The following is a 16,944-nucleotide window of genomic DNA, read 5'->3' on the forward strand; positions in this document are numbered from 1 at the left end:
ATACCCAACAGCAATGGAGATCAAGGTCCGTACGGCTCCAGAATACAGCTGGCGGTTGTGAGGAGGCAGGTTAAGTGACTTGCCCAGTATCCCAAAAGTTTGCAGCTGAGCAAGCCTGCATCTCCTGAAACCCAAGAAGCAGAAGCCCAGTCTATAGGAGCATCCCTTGGGACTGCTCATGCCCCCCTCAACCCCAGATATGTGGCAACGTGTGCTGGAAAGGAACGGGTCCTGGACCTCAGAGCTGGATGTTTAAAGCTACTTTAGTTACATCTACCCAGGCCCAGGCACTAACGAAGTCACTCTGCACAGGATCAGATCAAGTGTACATTTTTATTTTTTAATGGAACATAAACTCCTTTAGAAAAAACATTCATCTGGATGATAACACCCATAGAAAAAAACACCAATCTCGTGTTTGTTTGTTTGTTTTTTTAATTTGGCATTTGTTATTTGCATTTATATTAAAGCAAAGTGCATCTTTCTTATTTTTTCTCGTTTATACACATTGCACAATACATAAATAATGATGCTTATAAAACGTCTTTATATTTACAAGTAATAATATATTTATATATAACATAAAATACAATTTTTATTTAATAAATCTCAGGGTTGTTTGTTTTTTTTTTAGGAGTCCTTTTTTTGTTGTTTTGTTTTATTTCCAAAGCACTACAATGCTAAAGTTCCAATGAGAATGCTCTCTTGTTCATTTAAACCTTTATATTTAGAAAAATAGCTTATGTTAAGGTCTAAACATGCTCATTGAGCTAAGAACAGTGTAAAAGTATCATACGTGCGTATGAATTCAAGACGAAATGAAAGACTGACTGCATTTCTGGATACAAATGGTACCATTATAACCTGGTCAAGGCAGGTTATGATGGACCAAATATTCTGAATACTTTTTTCCTGTTTGCTTTTGTTTTTTTTAGGCTTATGTTTTCTCACCAAGTCTGCATCTCAGCTCAAATTGAAAAGCGTGGGCCATGCATGTTTTTCTTTTTTTTTTTTTTTCCTGTATCAAGAAACGATAAAAGCACTGAAAGAATGGGCATGCTCCTTCCAAAACCCACGCTCCCACGATGGACTGTCAGCATAACACAGTGGCAAGACGTGATCTTAAATAAACCAACAAGCATACACAAAATAAAATAAAATAAAATAAGAAGGCTAAGTAACTTATTAGCAAGGTTTTCACTTCACTGCGTTCACTCCCGGTGCTGCCTGTGTGCGTGGGCACGTACATTCGTTGCGTGTCAGTGGCAACATGGCGTTGTCACTGTGGGGGCAGTGGGAAAGTGGGGAGAGGGTCTCAGTTTGACTTCACATGAGCGAAGTGTGCCATGCTTTGACAAGTAGCATCTGGAATGTGCCACCTCGAGGCAGAAACGAGAGAGAGAGATGGCCCTTGTGTGTGTGAGACAGGGAGAGAAAGAGCGAGGAGAGAGAAAGGGGGCACGTGCACACTCCTCATCACAAAAGGGAAGACGAGATGTCTTGCAGTAGTAGGACTCAGGTCTGTATAAAATCTAGGTATCTTGTTTTGGTATCCGTGAGCGGGAGCTATAAGAAACGGCAAGTAACTCTGAATGCCACTCATCACATAGGGGAATAATTTCAGAGGCATGAAATGATTATCTGATGTAATCCCCTCCCCTACCTTCTCCTTCCGAGTTGTTGGTCATTCACACTTTTAAAAAATATATATATATATATATATTCATCAAAATACCAAGGCAAAAAAAAAAAAAAAATCTTTCCATAAGCTATTTCTCAAAACAGAAAAGAAAAACAAAAACAAAACAAACAAAACAAACAAAAAAGTTTGCATGAAAAGCAAGCACTCAGAAGGAAATATTAGCAGCAAAGTAGTTATAAATGTCATGAGTCCACTCTGTCTCGAGTCATCGGTTATTAAAAATAACCTCCAACCAGCACGGGCAACTGCTGATAAACTGTCTTGTGTAGCACTGGCCCCAGCCCTTCACAAAGCTGATCTGAACAGTAAAGCCGGTCCATGGTTGCTGCATGAACTCATGGTCGTTAGGCCTCTGTAAGCTGTACGCCTTCTCATAGTCAAAAGCCTTGATGGAAAATCCTGGAAACACTTTGTGAACCAGCAACGTCCTGGAGTCGGGGTTGTCCAGTGTGGCCGACTTGATAAAGATTGGGTAACTGCTGCGGTTGTATACCCATACGCCGTCCACTTCCTTGGTCAGCTGGATGCCGTAACCAATTTTGCTGCGGACTTTCTGCACCAGCTGGCTTTTGTTGTCTGAATTGAGCTGTCCGAGGCAGAAACCGTTCCCCTGAGGTAGATCATAGAAGATATCCAGGGAGGGCTCTTGGACAGAATACAGCCGACCCACGCGCGTTTTCTCTTCCCAGTATGCCACCACGCACCAGTGTGACCGATCCCCCGGCTCCTGAAGAACTTGGGAATCTAGAGAAAGGGGCAGAAAAAATGTGAAATTTAATAAAGCAGGGAAAATATAATCCAATAAATACACAGCATTTATGGTACACTGCCTCCAGAAAGGTTGTTAAAGTACACAAGAGATCCAAGGAAGAGAGACACACGTCCCCCACTAGAGGAAGACAACCCCCCTCCAAGTCTGTATCCATCTACCTAGGGGGTAAAATTCTTTCCAACTATCCGTAGCCCAGGCTTTCAGAGGTGAATTCTGGATGCCCAACCCAAGACAACCAAAAGGACCCCAATTTTCCAAAAATGCTATGGACTTGTCCACTAGAAGTACAGCTCCTTGAAGTATCTCAGACTGGACCTACAGAAATGGATATGTCCCAAATAAGTTTGGGACATCTCCCAAATGTGGCAGGGGCCTTTGAGATGATTCTCTCCGTTAGGCTCCGTTTCCCAAAAAGTAACATAGGCTCAGACTCCCATGATGTATTTAGGCACCCATTTGGTGCATATTAGGTGCCTACATGTCTCTGAAGACCTGGGGGCTTCACCCAAGTCACTTGCCCAAAACCACTTAGATAACATTTTCAAGAGCCCAGGCCATAATCCCTCTGAAGCAGATTCCCAAGGGCTCTTCAGGTGCCTCAAGACACAGCAAGGCACCTGGCCAGGTTTTCAGAAGCAATTTAGGCATCTAACTTGATGCCCACCTACTTCAGTGCTAATTGTTTTCAGTGGGAATCAGGCTCCCAATCTGCTTTGGCACCTCAGAAAAACTCCATTAAGTACCTGTCTGCATCTTTAAGCACTTTAATACCTTTGAAAATCTGGCCCTTCAGGCACAGTGCCCAGGAGAGAAAGAGGAAGAGTCAGCACTGTGTGCTCACACACAGACTGTGTTTGCAGCACAACCATTCCAGTTAAGCATGTTTAATAATCAGCCAAACCATGTCTCCACCGTGGGCTTGTATCGCTCTAATGATGCCAATGGGGTTAAAAGTTCCAACTATTTGGAAAAGTTCCAGCACATTTGGGGCACGGCCTAGTGAAAAGGGACTTTAGGAACTCCTCTGACACACGCCTGCTCCTTCCCATCTCTAGCCTCGTTAGCAGCCCTAGAGTGTAGATGAGAACAATGTATGTAGCCGGGGCACCCCAGACAGCAGTTAGTTGATGCCTAGGGATATGTCTTCACTGCACAATGAAACTAAGCTCTTACTTGAATGCTGCACTCAGCTTTCCCCATATCTACAGCGTCTTCATAAAGTCTTGGTGCACAGCTTAAGTTATTAAAGTTTAAAAGTGCACCAGGACTTTATGAAGACCCTGTACGTACAAAACCCTGCGACTCCCAAGCGTGGTGGTACGTTACACCTAGACTTGGCGGCCCACACTGGAGCAAACTAAAGCCCGCGGATGGGGGCCCTGTAACTCAAGCAGGACTTTGTCAAGCGGGCACTCGCATCCCGGCAGGCTACCCCAGGTGCCCATCACCAGACATACTCTGCAGTGAAGACGCTCTCTCTGAAGTCTTCTGAAGCCGAAAACTGCTGAGTGCTGAACCTACGGACTTCTGAACGCAGCAACTGATTCCCTCCTCACCATCAACCCCTAGCTGCAGATAATCAATTTTGGCAACAGTAAATCAGTGCAGATAACGTAATACTGGAGTCGCTAATCAGCTGCAGAAATCTTCTCTATGTGAAGTGTGGGTAAGCCAGGAGGCCAAAGGTACCCACAGTCTCGCATGCATCATACATCACTCTGCTCTGAAAACACTTTCAACCAGATGAGCTTTGCTTCATGTATAATTCCCCCCCACCCCCAAAAGGGGAGCCATAAAAGGAGAGTTAAATATGGCTTAGCAGGAATGGAGGGGATGGCAGATCATCTGCTGTAATTTACTGAGCCTATTTACGCCTATAGCCGGAGCCCTGGTAATAAATGCTATGATTCAGACGTCAGATGAACTATAAATCTGCCTGAGCTGCAGTTAAGACTGTGGTTTGTGGTGGCAGGGTGGAGACCGGAAGTCTTGCATTTGTTAACAAAAACGGAAAAAAACCCCTCGGTTCCTTTCGGCCTTCCCTCCTGGCTGCTTCTCTCTCTTTCAACAGTATCACGAGGCCTAAGACACCGGGGTGAAAATGGGGGTGACAGGAGAGAAAGGGAACGAGCTCTCTCCTCTTCCTTGGTGTGTGGTGTAATGCACCTCGGCTTTGTGCTGCTTTGGTAACAGCTCTTTCCAGCTCTTTTACAGACATGTTAAGACCTGGGAACTATTAATCTCCAAATGCTGAAAGCAAACAAGCTCAGGACTGAAAGTTCACAAAAAAAAATTAAAAAAAAAAAAAAAATCACGCCAATCCCCCCAGATCAACCTGGGGAAGACGGCAACCAGGAGCCAGCAAACCAACAAGCCGGCCACATTCCCCACACCCATCCCGGCGGCCGGGGTTACGGCGCCTGCTATTTCTTCCTCGCAGACCTCCACCCACCGAACAGAGCCCGGGAAAATCCCAAAGCAAGGAGGGTGGAAACACAGTGGTTAAATCAGCGAGTCCATCCGCTCCACTTTCTTAGTGCCTTTTCACTATTAAAAAGTCTCTTCCCCGCTCAACCGTGCATTTTACAGTCCTCCAAGTCTGTTTAGTACAGCGCTGTGCTCTTCAAAAGGAAAAAAAAAAAAAAATCCAGCCACACACTTTTAAATTTCCTCATTTCTATGCCAGCGAGGAAAATATTTCTCCACTTGCTGGAGGCAGCTACTAAAAATGGGCCCGACTGCACATGCTAGAAAACTGGGAAGATAAGCGACTGCTGATCATTGCCCACCACAACCGGGACTGGAGGGGGCCGGGGCGGAGAGGACTGGGAGTCCCGTCGATTTAGGGGGCTCCAGAAAGAGAGAAACTGCCTCCCAGGTTTGCAAGAGTCAATCTGCCTCCTTTTAGGTGTGCCCTGGTTTGTCTTTCAGCCTCCCCCTTCTGGTGCCTCACAATACTTTGTTTCATATAACTCTATCCCACTGAAACCTGGCACCAAATAAGCAGCAAGCAGGGGAAAAAAAGCTGAGTGAGGGAAGGGGAGGGAGGAGAGGAGGTAGTAGTGGGGTTGGGAAGAGACCAAGCCACGATCAAATTACCTTTAACCTAACCTTCTGCAGCTTGCCTCCGTGTACAGTCTTGGGGAAGGAAAGGGGGGAGAGCTCACACTTGACTACGTCCCTGTGCGAGGAGACAGAAAAGGCATTTGCTTCCCTGAAGGAGAAATTAAAAGGGGGGGGGGGGAACAATTCTGAGAAAGAGGGGGGACCCCAAAACCAGGAAGCACAGCTGAGCCAAATGCCCTGCCTGTAGCCACCCTATTTTGTGAAAGAAAATCCCTCAGACTGCATTTTTCCCTTTCATCTTTGCAGCCTGCCAGTCCACCCAGCAATTTGCAGAGAGACGTCAGTACAGAGAAGTTTGCAGATTATGTTAATTGCCAAGCCCAGATAAATTGCAGCCCGTGTGCGCACGCGCCTCTCACTCTCCCCCTGCATGGCCTGTAAAACTGTAATCTCATCACACACTGGGGGTTTCCAGACTCTCTGGATCCTGCTTTGCTTTTAAAACAGCCCCTTGCGCGGTGCCCTGGGGGTCAGACCCTGCAGGTCCCCTGCAGGCGGTGAGGACCGAGGTTCATTGCGGAAAGTTAAGAGTTAACACCGGAGCTGGTCCCAGTTACACTGGTGTAACCTGGAGGTGACTGCACCGAAGGCCAGACTGAATCGGGGCTGAAACAGATACGGGTGTAAACCCGTGTGGCGGCAGAACTGGGTTGACTCTGGATTCACGCTGGCAGAGCGCACATGAGAATCAAGCCTGCCACACTCTGGAGCACAGGGAGTTATAAAATGTTATGTGTATGCATCCAAGTTTGTTTTTTTTTTTAAAGATATTTTAACTGGCTGTTTGTTTAAAGAGGCAGGAAAGAAAACCCATGCTGTAAAAAAAATTTTTTTTAAAAAAAGCTAATCAGATGCCTGGAGCTCACATTTTTTTGTTTTACTGCAGTTAAGGGAATTTTGGAACAACCCGCATGGAACATGCTGAATCTCACTGACATTTCTTTAAGTTTTTATTTATTTTCTCTAACATAAAAGCACCCCTTTCAGAGGAGGGTGGCAGGAGGGGGGATTTAAAAAAAATAAAAAAGCCCATTTCACCTCATGTTTGCACTTGCATTAGAGAAGACCACTTAACAAGCAGCTCATTGCCACTTACAAAGAGATATTTAATTGCCAGCACGCAAAAAAAGCTGCCCTGGCTATGAATGAACAGACCTTTATGGAAGCCGGGAAGTTCATGAATGAATCCCACTAGGCTTTTCAATGACATGGGGTGACCAGACCTCAAGGACAAGTTTTAGGTAATCAGGAATTTTTTTTCAATGAGCTAGTGCCAAAGCACAGTATAAATATGTCAAAGTGCCTTCCGTTCGAGGGGCCGAGCTGTTGACTGGCCGTCTGGTCGTGAAGCCATGAGGATACATGGGGAGGGCTCAGATAAACAGGGTTAGTCCTTGCTGCAGGCCAAGCTACAAAGTCACCAAAGATGCTTTTCGCAATTATTTTTGTCCATCACTATGGGCTGATACTTCCTCCGTTCTCCACACTATCTTGGCACTGCTGCTAAAAGGTCTTGTAAGCCTGTAACGAGCTTGGCTACATCTTTTGACTGGTGTCCGTAAGAGGAAGATTTGACGAGGGGATGAAAATTTTCCACGGTGAACTCTAGGGGAAGCTTCAAAAAGTCACCCAAAGCTTCACCGATTTGTAGTGTTGTTGCCCCTTGCCCCCCCCCCAGCCAGGCTGTAGCCCCATGCCTGGCAGCTGGTGCAGAAATCTGGGGCAAGGGGGCATGTCCCCCCCCCCACACGCGTCCCCCACACTTCGCCTATACAGGCAAGTACAACTGGCCTCAGTTTTACAGACGCATGGTAGTATTTCAAGATTTGACAGAGACAGCCGAAACTTAGAATCCAGGTGCCCTGCCATACGCACCCAAGGGGCTGCCAACTGCATCGCTGAAGGCCCTTAAAGGCCACATTTGCAGGCTCCACTCCTACTAAGGCACCAAAATCATGGACCAGTTTCAACCTGTGCGGTGTTGGGAGCTTTAAAACATCTGGCCCCCACTAGCCAAGCCAGAGCCCTGGGCTCCAAAATACTCCCCGTAACTTCGGGACGTGTCAGGATCCCGATTCAGCCTTTGCAGCACAGGCACCATTAGCATGAACCTGGCAAATGCAGTTACATGACTGCACCAAGTAACTCACCCCCAGAGATGCGTCCTTCAGTAACAAATTGGTGTAGGTTGCAGCACCTCTCCCTCTGCAGATATTCCTGCCACAAATTCAAAGAGGACAGAGGTGCCAGCAACCTAATAGCAGACTCTCCCACCATCCAGCCTCATCCACAAACTCCCCCTCCTGCCAGCCAGGGTGCTTTTATGCAGTGTCTGCTTCCCCACCGTCAGTTGTATCCGAGGTCTGCAACGCATAAATGGCTGAGACATGCTATAGGATCCTCATTCAGAATTAAAAGCACTCCATCCCAGCACCTTTCTTAAACGCCTGGAAAGCTCCCAACCCATTCTGGGACCTAGCATAATCCAACAAACAATGCTACTTAATAATACAAACATGTGTAGCGTTATTATTTTGTTATTAGGCACCCTTCAATTTTCTGCCATCGTGGATGATTATTATTTTTTATGGTCTGCATTATAGCATGCCCAGCGGCTCAGTCAAGATTAAGGGCCATGCTTTGCTGGGTATTTTGCAAAGCTATGGTAAAAAGGCAGTATTTGCCCCAGGAGCTTCCATACTAGCATCGTGCATAGATATAATTATCTGGAGCACTTCTATAGAAGTTTTCATCCCAAATACACGCAGAAGGGAGACAGATATCTAAAGACATATTGCTTTAGCCACACCTAAAGCACAAAGCTAAGTTGAAACGGCAATGTTTCTCATCCTCTTCATGGTCGCTCTCATAATCCTTCTTGTTATGCACAAAGTTATCAGCTTGCTTGATAAAGCCCAAAGCCAGGGCTTCTCTAGCTACTACTAGAGATTATTGACAACATCCTTAGTACTACATAAGGCTTGGAAGTTCAGCTGGGCTCTTGCGACGGGGAAAAAATTTCACCTCACTTTTCATCAAGCCTTACATTCAGAGAGAGGAAACCCAAAAGAGCTGGGAAGAAAACCAGAAGCGATAGTCCAGAGAAATCAGAAGCTGTAGAAACCAAGCAAGTTAGAATGAAGATGCATGGGGGAGTCTTCAATCAAGACAATGCCCAACCTTCACGGGAAGACTGAAACACTAGAATTTCTTGCTCAGATCGATAAATACACGCCTGTGTTGGGTTTTCCCCAGGGCTCTGACGAGGAGGACTTGCACGTAAGAGTATAAGTAATCTCTAGAGCTGGGGCTATGCTATTTCTGCTCTCAAAATAATTGACAAAAATGAAAAGGTTTTGTTGGCATCTACAATCAGAAGTTTTTCTATAACTGAAAACGTGAAAAAACAAGTTTTTTCAGACACTGAAACATTTTGGCCAAAAAGCCCAAACATTTTTGCTTTTCTTTTGGGCAGGGTGGGGTTCCTTTCACAAAAAAGCTAAGGAAATCTGAGATTTGGCATCAAAATTTCCCTTTTCATGAACACAGCCATTTTTGCGGGGGGAGGGGGGGAGACGAAGTGTTGAAAAAATTCTGACCAGTCGCACTAATTTTTAAAAGAAAATTCTAAATTTTCAGTTGCTCCCACCTAAAGCTAAGTCTTTTCACACCCTAGTAAAGGATGCTGCGTGTGTACCTAATGGAGTATGCTGCAGCTTGGAAAAGTTCATGCATTTCTGATTCACATCGCTCTAGAAGGTGTAACTCTACCCTGCCTTCTGTGTACTCTCAGCCAGGACCAGCACACTCACCAGGAGGAAGGAAGGTCTTTTATTCAAGTCACTGGCCTGGGTTCATGAATTCCACTTCACACCTGGCTTTGCCACAGGCTTGCTGAATGACCTGGGGCAAGTCAGGTTATTCTCGGTGCCTCCATTCCCCGCCTCTCCAAGCTGGACAGTATCCGCTCCTTTCCCCCACCCGCATTTGTCTATTGAGACTTCGAACTTTGGGCAAGAACTAACCCGTCTTATGTGCATGTACAGTGGGACTCCAAGCACTCCTATTAAAAAAATCAAACAGGAATCGGTAATAATTGTTCATTTCTATTAATACCTTTTGTTTGGGGTGGGAAAAAGAAATAACCTTTAGTCACAAAACAAGAGGTCAATATATATCCACTAGAGAAGCCAAAGAAATGCTCGATGTGACTGGAAATCGTACCTTCAGCTGTTGAGCCCTGGATTGTGTTTTTTACACAAACTCCACAAACATGGGAAAAAACTGACAAAGCTACGCCTTTTCCTCTGTAGTAAAAACAGCATTTAAAGAAAATGCCGAGTCTTGTATGGAGGACAAGGTACCTCCTCATTTGAGTCTAAATCTATAAAAAATATTATCAATTTCTGCATAAATAACCATTCTGGTCTGAAATCAGCTATATGACTTCGCTTGTGATGGTTTCAACTGGATTTTTCACTGCCAATGGCACTGCACTCTTTAGTACATGACCAGTTGTTTTTAACTTCTTTTTAAAGTTATATTGTGACCCAAAGTATTTAGATGAAGTTTTTCTAAATCTTTATGGCTCTACTTAGTTTTTCCTTCCTTTCTCTTCAATACTGTGGTTGGATTTTACACTGAGTATTTTTTAAATATTTCTTATGAAGTAACATATCCTGAGATGATAAATAAAATGCCAGCAAGGAAAGACTCTGAGTTCTGCCGTGTCCTACATGAATCACTGCTCTGTGGACATCAAGCACACCCCTGCAAGCACAGGTGTAACACCGGGGACCAGGTGTTAGAAAATAGCATGCAAAACAGCTAAATGAGCAGCCATAAGTCACCAGTAGACTCAGGCCGAGGAGTCCTGACTTCCTGGACTTTCTTCTCAGCCACAGGTGACAGTCATGGAGAAGTAGCCCAGAAAAGAGAAGGCTGAGGAAGGACTTGATAACAGTCTTCAGATACCTGAAGGGTGATTATACAGAGGATGGAAATGGACTTTTGTCTGTAGCTCTTGGGGACAGGACTAGGAACAATGACCACAAGTTGCAACCGGGGAAAAACTTGGGCAGGAGTTATGAGTGGTCAGGCATTGGAGCAGGATGCCCAGAGAAGTACTGGATTTTCCGTGCTTGGAAACTTTCAAAAGCAGGTTAGACAGACACTCGGGTGGGACGGTTTATTCAGGGAGGCCCCTGCCTTGAGCCAGGGGTTGGAGTGGATGACCCTCTGAGGTTCCTTCCAGCCCCACTTTGCTATGATTCCTACATTTCAAGGGACTGTGGTTCCCTTCCCTTGTTATATGGCTATTTGGAAGACAAATCTGAAATTTATCTGTTGTAAACTGAGGCTAAGGCATACAGAAAACTTGGAGAACAAAACCATTAAATGATGCTCATTCTCTTATCAGCATATGGCAAGCTAATCTGAGGTTTAAAAAAGCAGCTGGACTACAGTAATTGCAATATATTGCTTCCCCAGGGGACCCAAAACAGACTAAACGCAGACCGCTACCCAACAGGCTGGGAAAAACTCAAGTAACCCCTTTGGTCTGACCTTAAGTGGTTGGTCAAGTGCTCTGGACAGAGCCACAACCCCCATTTTTAACTGGCTATAAGGATGGACACATTCAACACACAAACCACAGACAGAGATGGAAAGGAGATCAAGATCTAACAGATTTCTCCCCCTCTGGACAAGAAGTCCACACAAAAAATCCTACTGGAACTACTTATTCCAACGCACACACATGTTCATCTTCCCCGCACGCACAAATATCTTCCACGAACAGCCTTGTCAAATAGAAGGCAACATGAATTCATTGAAATTAATGTACTGTGAAATAGTCCACCTTCCCCAGAGAGCAGCCTTTAAAAAAAAAAAAAAAAGCATCTAAGGGGTTTTTTAGACTCTTCAGCTGTGTTTATACATAAGGATCTTTCAGGAAGGCCAGAGGACAACCTTGTCAAACACACCTGCCTGCTGCCTCTTCGCTTTCGGTTTTGTTGCTGTTACTGGTAAAGAACCTTTTGCAGATTCTGGCAGAAAATCATGCGCGTGAGCTCCTGCTGGAGAGCTGCACAGACACAGCGCATTTGTCATCGTGGTGGGAACGCAGGATAGGAAGTGCACCTCACCATCCACAAATGAGAACTGAGTATTTGCAACGTAAATAAATAGGAAGATCAGAGAGAACGTTGTTCTGTTCTCTCTAAAGCTTCTCGTAATTTGAAGAAGCTAAAGAAGAAAAAAAAAAAAAAAAAAAAAATCAGATTTCCCAGGGCAAGGGTGCTCCCTTGAAACACGTGCTCTGGACGCAGGACAGCCAAAAGGCAATCCAGAGTAAAAGAGAAATTCCACTCTAAGCATGATACACTGGTCCCTCCCAATGAAGACATCTGGATCCAAGAGCAGGGTTTGCCTCTAAAGGCTTGCCTCTCAAACTTTTATACTCCTCACTATACCCCAGGGCAGGGCAGTAGCTCTAAATCAGGGGTGGGCAATTATTTTGGGCGGAGGGCCGCTTACTGAGTTTTGGCAAGCCATGGAGGGCCACATGACAGGCAGCCAGGGGCAGATAAATATTAATTTTCTAAACTTTTAGGGGCCCCACGGGCCAGGTAGAATGGCCTGGCGGGCTGCATGCAGCCCGTGGGCCACATTTTGCCCACCCCTGCTCTAAATGCAACGTTTCCACGCTCCTTCCGGTTCAGATCGTTTGAGACCTGTGTTCTCTTGTCGTTGCTGTTTCCACAGAAGAGTTTTAAAAAATTAAAAAGAAAGCTACATCTTTATATAGCTAGATTTCGGCTCCCAAACCGCATCACAAGGGAAGTGTCATGAAGACGAGGCAGCTGCAGTTCTTTCACTGGGACTGTCCAGAACTGACCAGACGCCAAAGAGCTCCTATCGTCTGTTGTGTCAATGCCTACTTAGGGAGCCCTTAATCTGTGAATTATTGACACGATAGAGCACAGCATCTCTTTAGGAGCTATAATAGCCCTTCATGTCAGTGGATACTTATGGAGGCCTTAATCCATGGATTGACAGGCTAGACCATAAATTTGTGTCCACATCTAATTAGACAGATCTTATTACGCAGCATAGACAGTAGCACTACAAATTTAAGAGCCTGAACTATTGTCTTACCTATATTAATAAGTTGCCCATCCAATGAAGTCGCATATGTCCAGCCCAAGCAAATAAACTGTTTTTCTTTTTGGTCTTCATGAACCTAAAATCTCTCACCTTCTTCCTCCCAGTGACATTCTGGGCCTGAAATTCCTAGTCAAGCAAAACCAACTTTTGCTGTTACTTAAGGAAGATGTCTTATGCCAGAGGAAGGCATTTAGGATTTTTATTACCAGAATATCAAAAATTAACAGTAGTTGCTCTCGGTATGTGGAACATGAGTCAAGTCTACACTGAGACCTGAAGCCTGAGCGGGACACGTTCAGATGAAGCTTTCCTTCAAGCTATTATGAAAGAAGAGGCCAGGCACAATGTGAAGAGTTGGACAGGCACTTCCCCCAATGTACAGAGGCTCTGGTTCATGACTCTTATTCGACGTTTGCCGGTTATGTGCCAAAAGAGCCCCCAAAATCTTGCCAAACAAAACGAGATGAACTCTGCTCAGTTCGGGAGGTTGTTGCAATCCTGAAACCATGTTTAGTGAAGCCACCATGGTTAGTGAAGTCAACATCCTCTTTCTTGTGAAGTCTCAGGCAAACTTCAGGCAAAGCTGTGCCGATTTCCAAGCACAATTGGGCCGAGATACGATATTAGGGAGAAGGTGTTGGGCATGCCCTGGGGTTCTCCAAGGTCTCTCCACCAAATCTGGTGCAACGTGATGGTCTGGGGCGAATCCCCCTTTCTTTCTGAGTTCTTGGCACCAAAATCAAACCCCAAACTCTATTAAGTCATGATGAGGCTGGGCTGACACTCGCAGCAAACACACTCACCCGAGGGCAGCTGGGAATGAGGTCCTTGGAGCTCTGGCTAAGACCCCTGGAGAGCAAGATCTCATCCTAGAAACACCGAGACAGTCTGGACCAGACCAGGGTTATCACACCGGCTGCTCTTGCATCACTGACTTCTCTAGGACTTCAACCCTAGGAAGACTAGGCCTGGAAGGAAATTAAAGCCTCCGCAACACAGCATATTTAAAACACATCTGTATATACTACACATGTGTACACACACACACACACACACACAGATGTCCTAGGTCAAATTCTGACCTACTTTCCTAACATTAGTTTACTGATCTATTTTTTCAATGTACAAATTACAGAAAAGGGAGGGGAAAAAAAAGAAACTGAAACTGTAAAATCTGCACAGTTCAGACTCCACCGCACAAGAAACTGGATTCAGAAATGTCCCATGAGTTATTGCTCTTGCCCAATTATGATGATTAATCAATTACCAGCACTAAAAATTACCCAAGAAAAAAATGACAAGCCCTTCTTACACCCAGTTAAATTGTCTTTAACAAGTTAGTAAGCAGTAGCCACCAACCCTCATGCAAATGTGCCTGCAGCTAAAAGACCCCCCCCCCCCCACATAGGCCTGTCTGCCTGTCTCCAGTGATTAGAGAGGAGCCAGCTGACTCCAGCTTCCTCTGTCCCAGGCTTTGGGCCTCATCAGCCATGCAAATTACAGAGTACTGTGCTGTCTGAATTTCAACTTAGCTCAGAGAAAAGCCTTAGAGGAAGGGTGGAGAAGCAAAAGTCAGCCAAATCCATTCATAATATTTACAGTAAATGGGCCTCTTTGCTGTTGTTTAGTATACAGCCAGGCTAATTATTTTTGAAGTTTTAATTTTAAGAACTCTTCCCCCTTCACCCCTATTTGTCTCCTTTTCCATTCCCCAAAGGTGCAGGAAACTTCCCTCCCCCCACCAGTATTTTGCTTTTTAACTCCAGAATGAAGGTCGTAGGTAGGAACCTGGCTCCCACCAGAAGTGAACCCTCCTAGCAATATTTTGCAAACTTTAGAAGCACTCCTAGCAATATTTTGCCAAAAGAAAACAACCATTCACAGTCTCGGGCTAACTTATTATACATGTTTGGTGATGGGAGGGGGAGGTGGAGATAAATTTTCAAAGATTAAAAAAAACAAGCGATAGGTTCTCAGACACCTGAAGAGAGGCTTCCCCCCCATTACACACCTGGGCACTGCCGCGTGCAAACTCTTGTGCCCATCACACTGCTGGCTGGCAAAGCAGACCAGCAACAAGAGCTGGGAGTAGAAGCGCCCGCTGCAAAGTCCTGCTAGCAATTGTTCTACGCTGTCTGAAGGGAAAACCCACGAAGCCAAAGCTGTTCTAGTTGCAGCAAGTGTCTTTATTTCATGCCCTGTCAAAGAGGCATCAGAAATGACACACACCTTCACTTTTTTCCAATGCCATTCTGCCTTCCAAAAAGTATTTTTGCTCCAAACGATCTGATCCCTGTCGTTGTGTAGCGACCAGCTTACCAGTTTCAAGCCTGGTTGCTCATTTACATCTATGCACTCCCATTTACACGCACAGACCAGATGCATGCGCACATGCACCGGATGCCTGGCCAGAGTTGTTAAAGGCTGCAGCTGCCCCAATCAGGTAGACACAGCCTCTTTTCTCCTGCGCCGTCTCCCTTGCTCGTGTTTCCTCTCCGGAGATCTCTCAGCTTCCCACCCGCTCGCCCCTTGTGTTTCTCCCCCTCGCCCTGTCCTTCTCCTCCTGCACTGCTCCGCACTACACTGTGCTAGTGTGGTAGCTTTCCAGGTAATTTCCTGTTAATCCTCCAAATCCATTTTGGACATGTGGTTTTATTCCGAGAGAACAATAATCTTCTTTTCCAAAAAGAGCCCAGCTCACCCTAGCTTTGCTTGGCCGGAAACTGTCAGTCCCACCTTCTTGCCCCTGCCCTGGGCTTTTCAGTTTGTCTTGCTATTAGTACAACCTGATGTTGTTTCATTTTAATGAGAATCAGCAAGATTTCAGTGGTTTCCCCTGAAAACACAGGGAACCCGAGCCAGCATTAATGAGCGCGCGGCTGTGTGACCGCCAAACGACTCATATCTAGTATCAGCACAGAAAGACCCAAGGAGGGAGGCATGTAGCTTAGTGCCTCATTTGCATGAGGAGCCCATGTCCCCTGGGACACGTCCATCTTCAACCTAATCCCAACCCGTATTTGAACCTGAGCTCTTAAGAGCATGGGAGCAGGCACACACATGACTTAGTACCACACAACACAGAGAGCCACACCTGCAGCTGATTTTGCCAAAATATATGTCCACATGTATAATGTATAATTACTTCTTCTCAGATTCCCATTGATATCAATGGGTCTGAGTCTCCCTTTCAGTCACACCAGGGTAAATCAGAGCCAAAGGAGCTTGTCTGGCATACAACCAACATAAGCAAACTTTATGTCCAAGGATTTCCAGATTATAGTTACTGGGCTAGGGCTTTTGTGGGATGAAGACAAAGCTTTTTCAGTAAAAAAAGAAATAGAAATGTGGGGGGGGGGGATCCCAAAGGAAAAATTCCAACCAAAAAATCCAACAATCCAAATCTAGCCAAAAAGCAACGTCGTGCTGCTGCAGCCTGGTCACCTGCGCTCTTTGTTCATTTTGCAGGTTGGTACTTGGAAGTCCGATCTGCGCTTAGTCCCCTAAAGAAAGGCGGGGGAAAGTTGTGGCTCTGAACTTTCTCTCCTTTCTCTTGACAATATGTAGCTATGTACGTTCCATGTTAAAAGGCTTGTAAAGGCCGCCATAAAAATCAATGCATAGCAGTCTAGTATTTCCAAATTGATACCTAATACTCAGATGTGTATTACAATTTTTTCCTGAGTGCATTTCACGCGCGCACACATCCCCTGTAGCTGCACGCCTAATTTTAATATCGAAAAAAAATCCTCTCCCAGCAGCACACTGACCTACAGTTCTCCCCAAAGTTATTACAAGACCAAAAACAGACATCTACCAAAAAAAAAAAAAAAGGGGGGGGTGGGGAGAGAAACCACCCTCGATTAAACACTGTTTTCCTAGAGGGTAGGGAAATGTTTCTTATACTGGTATAAAACATGGAAAAATACAGTGGGGAACAAATGCTCTTTTCATTCCCCCCTCGCCCCCCAGCCCCGTTCCATAACAATTATGAAAACTGTTTAGATGGGATGGCATTTTGAACACTTACTGCATTCCAGCCAATAAATTCCATTCCCGGATCTGATGGAAAAAGCACCCCCCTCCTCCTCCCCTCCCTTCCCCTCCCCTCGCTTTCATTCCTTCTGTCTTTCTTTACAACCTAATACCCTGTCGACTCAGGGCCAGGGCCTACTTA

General features: G+C 45.4%; 1 protein-coding gene across 2 annotated transcripts in view; it reads right to left on the bottom strand.

Annotated features, from left to right (window-relative positions):
• Window positions 1-326: 326 nt before the first annotated feature.
• SMAD7 (SMAD family member 7) overlaps window positions 327-16,944 on the bottom strand; it is a 39,661-nt gene continuing 23,043 nt past the window's right edge. For both annotated transcript variants that reach the window (XM_090037769.1, XM_090037768.1), the window contains exon 4: window positions 327-2,446. In XM_090037769.1, the coding sequence (XP_089893895.1) occupies window positions 1,908-2,446 (539 nt within the window). In that variant the 3' untranslated portion in view covers window positions 327-1,907. The remainder of the gene's footprint in view (window positions 2,447-16,944) is intronic.

The sequence above is a fragment of the Crocodylus siamensis genome, chromosome 3 (genome assembly GCF_052110815.1).
Source record: "Crocodylus siamensis isolate JL-2025a chromosome 3, ASM5211081v1, whole genome shotgun sequence".
Taxonomy (NCBI): Eukaryota; Metazoa; Chordata; order Crocodylia; family Crocodylidae; genus Crocodylus; species Crocodylus siamensis.